This window comes from Protomyctophum bolini, assembly GCF_963924005.1.
Source record: "Protomyctophum bolini genome assembly, chromosome: 20".
NCBI classification, from domain to species: domain Eukaryota; kingdom Metazoa; phylum Chordata; class Actinopteri; order Myctophiformes; family Myctophidae; genus Protomyctophum; species Protomyctophum bolini.
In genome coordinates, this window is record NC_137881.1 from 6,498,476 (window position 1) to 6,506,762 (window position 8,287).

Genomic DNA, 8,287 nt, shown 5'->3' on the forward strand with positions numbered 1-8,287 from the left:
CTTCCATACAAATCTATGTGGTATACTGTATCTACCTGAATTCATATGCACCTATAAATCTACCTCTTATATTGTATTTATATAAATGTCTCTCTTATACTGTAGTTGTGTTACTGTATCTACTTGTATTTACTATTTATATACATTTACCTACTGTATACCTATACCTGTATTTATACAAATCCAAATGTGTAACCTGCATCTATAGCTGTATTTATATAAATCTATCAACTATTATACTTTGAAATATGTGTTGTTTATTGTTATCTTGTGTACAGCTGCATAAGAATAAAACTGTCAAAGTGACAGATGTATTTCACATGAGTCAAAATGAGGCATCAGTTACAGTATGCCTTTTCAAAGTTTACATTTTCAAACGACCCCCCTTTAGACAATTGGAGTAAGACTGGTTTCAGCATGATCCTCTACCATACTGTGAAGTTTCATAAACATGTGACTCTGCATGTATGTATTAGGGGCAGAAGAAGATTTGTTTTAAATAAAACTGCAATATGGTCATGGTCATAAAAGCTAATAGTATGTCGTTTTTCATGATTTTCGACGATAAAAAAAAAGCTGAAAAATCGACATAGCCTACTACATTCATGGATTTCGACGACATACTAGTATGTCGTTTTTCATGTCTTTAGTACTGTATATTAAAGTAGCTTGCGGAGTTAGTTCAGTCAGATATACTCGAGGGGTTTCATGTACTGTATGTGCTCAAGGGCGCATGCATATACTCAAGGGATTAATAATATGCTGCTTTAATATGTGGGCGTATTATTCAGTGTGTTTCGGGCGGTTTACCCTTGAATAAGACACATATTAAAAGTCCATATACTTTATCCGCCACATGGCGTCATGTCTGAAAGCCTGACATTGAAAAACCATGCCAGTCATGAACCAATTGATACAGCCTGAGCCACCCTGTTACAACAACTCACAACGAACCTCAGCAACCACAACATAACACACACTGTGTGCGAGTGTGTAAAGCCCAAAACCTCTAGCTTGAACCAAAAGAAAATAGCAAATTCACCCATAGGATTATTGAGTGATCAAGAGCCACATACACATATATCCATTACAACTCACATATTCAACAGCAGATACACAACACAAAAACTGTAGATTCACACCAGCATTCAACTCCAGAGCCAGAAACCGTTACTGGGCATGTTTCATTGCCACCCAGCCATTGGGTCCCAAAATGACAGCAATCGCTACATCAGCTTGAATCACACACACACACACACACAAGCATACAATACAAGCAGCAGCAGCAGCAGCAGAGAAGTAAAAAACAAAAATGTTCCCATACCTTGAGCTGTCTTACTCGACTTCATTAGTTGTGTACAGTAAGGTTGATGCCAGGGTCAAACTGTGGATCTCTGTAGTTCATGATGAGCCCTCGTGGAGGTCTGCAGTCATCTCATCTCCATCCTCCATACATCTGGAGGTCTGCAGTCATCTCATCTCCATCCTCCAGACATCTGGAGGTCTGCAGTCATCTCATCTCCATCCTCCAGACATCTGGCAGTATCAATGGCACCGACCCGACCAGCAGCCTCATTCTCCGGGCTGCCATCTTCTCACTGAGCCTTGGATGTCTAGTAATAATAATAATAATAATAACTTTATTTGTATAGCACTTTTCAAAAAACAAGTTTACAAAGTGCTTCACATACAATACACTTACCCCACCCCCTTAGATAGCATTTCTGTAGACTTAGATAGCATTTGATACAGACTTATAGCATGTTATGTAGACAGCACTATAATTGCATTGTATGTAGTCATAGTACAGATGTATAGCATAGTAGTATAGATGTATAGTTTACATGTACATATAGTTTCATTATATAGATATTCCACTGTTACTTTCTTAGCTTACGCATGTTTCATGATAAATGCTTTTATGTGATGTATTCCCATGCTTTTTGTTCTTGCTTAATGTAAAATGCTCTGGATTAAGAGCGTCTGCTAAATGCCTAAATTGTAAATTGTAAATTGTAATACACAAACAGGCAATTAAAATCAACAATGAAAATGTGTCAAATACAAAATACAAAAAATAATAATAAGAGATAAGATAAAAAAAAGCAGAAACTGGGACTGTTCATTCAAACTCATTAAAAGCTTTAAATAATAGTGGGTTTTTAAGAGTTAAAAGTGGACACCATTACAGTATACTGCACATATAGCATACTGGTGTAGTGCAGTGGTCAGGGATTTAGGGCAGGCTCTCTACTAGGAACCAGCATTCACAGCATGTCAAAGGAGAATGGATGGACGCAGGGCAGCTTGTGGGTCTGGGGTCATCACCCTGGCTCGTGGACCTGGTCTGGGGTCATCACCCTGGCTCGTGGACCTGGTCTGGGGTCATCACCCTGGCTCGTGGACCTGGTCTGGGGTCATCACCCTGGCTCGTGGACCTGGTCTGGGGTCATCACCCTGGCTCGTGGACCTGGTCTGGGGTCATCACCCTGGCTCGTGGACCTGGTCTGGGGTCATCACCCTGGCTCGTGGACCTGGTCTGGGGTCATCACCCTGGCTCGTGGACCTGGTCTGGGGTCATCACCCTGGCTCGTGGACCTGGTCTGGGGTCATCACCCTGGCTCGTGGACCTGGTCTGGGGTCATCACCCTGGCTCGTGGACCTGGTCTGGGGTCATCACCCTGGCTCGTGGACCTGGTCTGGGGTCATCACCCTGGTTCGTGTACCTGGTCTGGGGGTCATCACCCTGGCTCGTGTACCTGGTCTGGGGGTCATCACCCTGGCCCGTGTACCTGGTCTGGGGTCATCACCCTGGTTCGTGTACCTGTGGAGCAGGTTGAGAGAGACACCATAAGTCAGTCAGGCAGAAAGACAGTGAGCTGACCAAGAGCCACATACTGTACACCGTCACAACTCACTAGCAGTAACAGTAGACAAACTCTCTCCTCTCTTTCAAAACCTCACTCAAAACCCACCTCTTCAAAATAGCTTTCCCCAGTTGACGTCTCGTTTATCCTTTTATCTTTTTAACCCTGAATCTGTTATGTTTTACTTTTTTTTTTTCTCTTAATAAAGTCTGTTCCTAGTGTTCCCTTGTAAAGCGCTTTGGGTATTTAGAAAAGCGCTATATAAATCTGAGCTATTATTATTATTAACAAGCCTGCAGTGTTGTTTTTGGCAGATATTTTCATCATAATCTTTGGACTGAAAATGTATTTAGTTTTAGACACATTTTAGTCACCTGGAATGTCTACAGTTGATTTAGTCGAGTCTAAAATGTATTTTGGCGGGCCTTGATGCCATCGTAATGTCCCCTCCTAACATTTTAGTATAGTTTTTATTTGTTGACGAAATTGTCGATATATTCAGTCTTAGTTTTAGTCATCGTAGCTTAGTTTTCATTTAGTTTCCATTCGTTTTTGTCAGTGAAAAAAGGTAGTCGACGAACATTTTTCTTCTTAGTTTTAGTTGACGAAAACAACACTGCAAGCCTGTACACTACACTGTACATATAATACAGGCTCTGGTTTAACAACATATACTATACACCCTAGTTAGTATGCAGTACATATAGCCTTATTATATGCTGTCAACAAGACAACAACACAGCCTAGTGTTTAGTTTTATGATTTCTGTAATGTCCATTAATATGCATTGTACCGTCTGGCCTGTTGTGACAGCCCAACACTCCATATTTGGACATGGCTGACACAGGGACACAGAGAGACACATACAGAACTCTGACATCATTCTAAAAGGCCTCTAGATGTGCAGTTCAGGTTGTAACACTTGGTTAAATGGGCCCTAAGAGATGCAGAAATTAACTAGAAAAAGTGCCCTCCTGGGCACAGGTCTCCACCAGGAGGATAGGAAAGTGTGTGATGTTTGGCAAAATGTTTAGGAGTAATTTAAACATGTTTGTTTGGGTTTGTGTGTGTGTGTGTGTGTGTGTGTGTGTGTGTGTGTGTGTGTGTGTGTGTGTGTGTGTGTGTGTGTGTGTGTGTGTGTGTGTGTGAGACGCAACTTGGCCTGTTGTAGCGCCACCATGAGGCTGAGGCATGCATAATAGTCGTGGATATGCACGGCCACTTCCGTTTGGCGCTTTAATCATAGAAGAGCTCAAATTGGGTGTTTCCAATAAATGGACATCAATGCTTTGATGTATTGTTCTTAATATTTCTCAAACGAGCCTTCACTTTCCTGCAGGCAATTCTCTGGGGTGTTTTGGAACCAAACACATACATTCAACGTTTCTTTACCTGGCAGGTTGCTCTGGAAATATCCTCTGAAATCTGAAACTGCGGGTGCGAGTCTCTCTCTCTCTCTCTCTCTCGCACGCACGCACGCACGCGCGCTTGCAGTGTTGTTTTCGTCAACTAAAACTAAGAAGAAAAATGTTCGTCGACTACCTTTTTTCACTGACAAAAACGAATGGAAACTAAATGAAACACACACACACACACACACGCACACGCACACACACGCTTAGCATAGGTAGCTAACTCACCTGCAGTTTGTTATGAAGATTAATCAACTTCTCTGTCAACTGTCACCGTGTCACCTGTGAAGTTGTAACTGAGCAGTTTTGACTTCCTAACAACACAGACTACTCCACTCAACTTCCATGAGGTGTAAAGTTACATTATAAGTTAATTATGTCAGTCTTTTTACTACAAAAATAACTTGGAGCGTGTTTCTGTCTATTTGGTTGCAGCAGCCAGCCGGTGTGTGTGGATGGGGGAAGGGGGCGTGGCTACCGGAGGATTTTAAAGATTCCCGCTTGAAGCATGCCTTGCAGGGGGGAGTGTCTGTCTCACTGTCCCCCTAGTGGCGAAAAATAGAACTTCTGGGAACTCAGATTAGTCTCACTAGTGTCTACTTTCTAGGTCTAGGCCTCCATTTAATACTCTATGGTCTATGCCGGCAATGGTTTTATCAATCCTTTTCATGTCAAGGTCCATATTTATTTTGCATTTAAGCCACAGACCACCATTTGATGACATTCAGACGCAAAACGTGTTGTCGTGGATGTTGTCCACAATTCCATGTAGGCCTGTATGTATGTGGTACCATCCATAGGAGAGATAACAGGCATGCAAACGTTCTAACAATAACAATTATTTGTCCTTCTTTGTGTAGACTTCTTGCAATTAAATGCAGATGTTTAACAATAATTTAACTCTTGAGAGCGTAAAATGAAACCAAATGGACTTGTATGTCCATGTTTTCAAAAAAAATTCCCCATTTTAATATCTGCCATTGATCCCCATTATAATTTTCTCAAATTTGAAAGGGCTATATTTCTAAAACTATGCAACATTTCAAAGATACATTTTAAGGCAAACTTAATGTCCACCGTATGATGAACATTTTAAAGTTTGAATGTGGTTTCTAGGTGTAAGTAATGAGTATTTAGGACTAGCAGCGTGCCAAAGATTGTTCTATTGCCATTGACAATGCATTAATAAAATGATGAAAATCATGAAAAATCAACATACTATAGTTCATGGTTTTCGACGACATACTATATAGTAAGTCATTATTCATGTTGTTAATTATTATTATTATTAAACATTATCTTTGTAGATCAAATTAGGTTGACTGTACTAGGATTCATTTTCTCAGCTGTGTTGAAGCCAATTGACTTCAAGGTTCAAGGTTGTGCTTTATTGTTACGTCTTGTGTACAGGTACATAAGAGTAAAACTTATTTTCGTTTGGCTTCCTTCAGACAATGCAGCAGCAAATATATAATATAACATCAAACAGCAAACACAGCAAACAAAAGGATATAGACTATAGAGTGCAAAGGTCTGTTCCTGCAAACAAAGAGTAGAAAAAGAGTAGTGTACATGTGCATGTTTTCCTTGTAGTAGCAAAAATGGTGAACTTTTTTTTCAGAACTGCGAAACCCCTTCCCATGTGGCAGCAGCATCTCAAACAGACTGCAAGCGGTTGGGATGGCTCGAGCTTTGCTGACACAGCCAGCGTTCATCATACAGGGCTTGGATGGGGGGAGAGCACATCTGCTGATGCCTTCGGCTGTCCGCACAACCCTTTGCAATGCTTTGCGGTTTAGGTCAGTGCAGTTGCCATACCAGGCCGTCACCGTGAATCAACCAGTCAGGATGCTCTCTGTGGGGCCTCTGTAGAAAGCTCTTAGAAGTTTTGGACCCATTCCAGCTTTCTTCAGTTTTCTGAGAAAGAAAAGACGTTGTTGTGCTTTCTTCACCACCCGCTCTGTCTGCACTGCCCAGGTGAGGTCCTCAGTGATGTGCTGCACTCCCAGGAATTTGAACTCTCCGAGAGTGGTCTCTGGGAGGCCTCCTGTAGTCAAAGTTCAGCTCTTTTGTTTTGTCAACGTTGAGAGCCAGGTTGTTTCTCTTGACACTATTGTGCCAGGTTTTCTACTTCTTTCCTGTAAGCTGAAACTGAACTCACAGTCTCAAGGGATATACAGTCGGAGCCGGGACTTGAACCTGTGACCTCGTGATTCCCAGGCAGGCTCTTTAGCCAGTGAGCCACTGGGCTTGCTGTGTACAAAGAGCCAAATAGATAATGATGATAAAAGAACCAGCCAATAATAATAATAATAATCATTGCAATTTCAAGGGCTTCGCACTACTGCATGTGCAGTGCTCAGGCCCTAATAATAAGTCATACTCTCAGATAGTGTTTTTCCACAACTTTATTCAATAAGAGTGTGCATGTGCATGTGTGATGTTGACATGTACATCGTGTGTGTGTGTGTGTGTGTGTGTGTGTGTGTGTGTGTGTGTGTGTGTGTGTGTACGCGCCTTCGTGTGTGCATACACGTGTGCATGTGTGTGTGTGTGTGTGTGTGTGTGTGTGTGTAGAGTTGAGGTCAGCAGAATGCTTCTGTCTTGATTTTCAAAACATCACACAGACCTGGACGTCTCTGAAGAACCTGAGGAATGCACGCACGGACACACACACACACACACACACACACACACACACACACACACACACACACACACACACACACACACACACACACACACACACACACACACACAGTGTATAATATCGTTGCTGTTGGGCAGATCCACAAGCTCCAAATGCGGCCCATAAGTGACACGTTTTGAGCCTGTAGATCTGCTACTTTTGCCGTTTTTGAATTTGAATCTGAAAAGTAACCGTTTCGGACATAATGAGGTTTACTCCCGACAGAGATGATATATTGTATGACATATGATATGACATTATGATATGACATATGAAAGCATTAATAAACACCTGCAGAGTGTTGATAATGTCTTCAAACAGAGTCCTGGTCTCCTGGCTGTCCGTTTCTTCAAAGTAATCTACTGCCGAAACCTCCACCACTATAGACCTGAGATGAACGCACGCACCTACACAGGCACGCACACACAGGCACACGCACACACACACACACGCACACGCAGGGACCCCCCAAAAGAGAACATTTAGGTGAAACAAAATTCTAAATGATTCAAACATTTCCAAACATATATTTTATACATAGTTCCGTATGATAGAGGGGTAAATAAATTACGAAAGTTGCACAAATACTTCCGGGCAAACGCTCTCTATTTTGGGACTCGACCTGAAAGGTTTGGGAAGCTCTTTTCTAGAGGTGGTCTTACTGTGAAAGTGCAGAATGGCTTGTCCGCTGACAGGAGTGTGAGTCAGGATGAGCTTCTGGAGATTCTTCAGACCGTCTTTACAGAGCTCTGCTGCCACCTGCAGGCCCAGGTCGGTGATGCGCTCCAACTCCAACACCTGAAGATTAATACAGCTACGCACTGCAACACGCACACGCACGCACACACTGGGTTTACTTCACAGTTTTCAAAATAACAGTATTGTAAACAACTCTATAGGTTAAAGACACATTTTATAGTTTATATCAAAACAAATGGTTACAGGATATATCTGCATAAACCAAAGCTGAGAAAGAAATGTTCTGATAAAAAGCTGTTATGCTAATGAAAAGTATGTTTGTGCTCCATTATCCAAAAGACAAGGATCTCTGTGCGCCCAACTTCGTTCTATAATGTGATGTACATAGTTATTGGGTATTAACCAAATATCCTCTTTTCTTTTCTTTTTGTGTAGTTTCTGTATAGTCTGTAGTTTCATGAAGTGAATGTGATTTTGTTTATTTATGTTTTTGGTGTTTTATAATCCCATAAGGGATGGCTCTTTTATGTCAAGACACAAACAAAATCATTCATTCATTCATTCACACAAGTTTTGTTCCCAATATTTTCTTTCACAAAATGAACGATTGGTCTGATATC

The 8,287-nt window shown here is 41.5% G+C and overlaps 1 protein-coding gene across 1 annotated transcript in view; it reads right to left on the bottom strand.

Moving 5' to 3' along the window:
* Nucleotides 1-6,508: 6,508 nt before the first annotated feature.
* The window catches only part of LOC308335929 (F-box only protein 41-like), a gene marked incomplete at both ends in the record, with an annotated part of 9,841 nt that continues 8,062 nt past the window's right edge, over nucleotides 6,509-8,287 (bottom strand). The window contains 3 exons of the mRNA XM_080793152.1: nucleotides 6,509-6,532; nucleotides 7,260-7,375; nucleotides 7,631-7,789. Coding sequence (XP_080649278.1) covers nucleotides 6,509-6,532; nucleotides 7,260-7,375; nucleotides 7,631-7,789 — 299 coding nt within the window. The remainder of the gene's footprint in view (nucleotides 6,533-7,259; nucleotides 7,376-7,630; nucleotides 7,790-8,287) is intronic.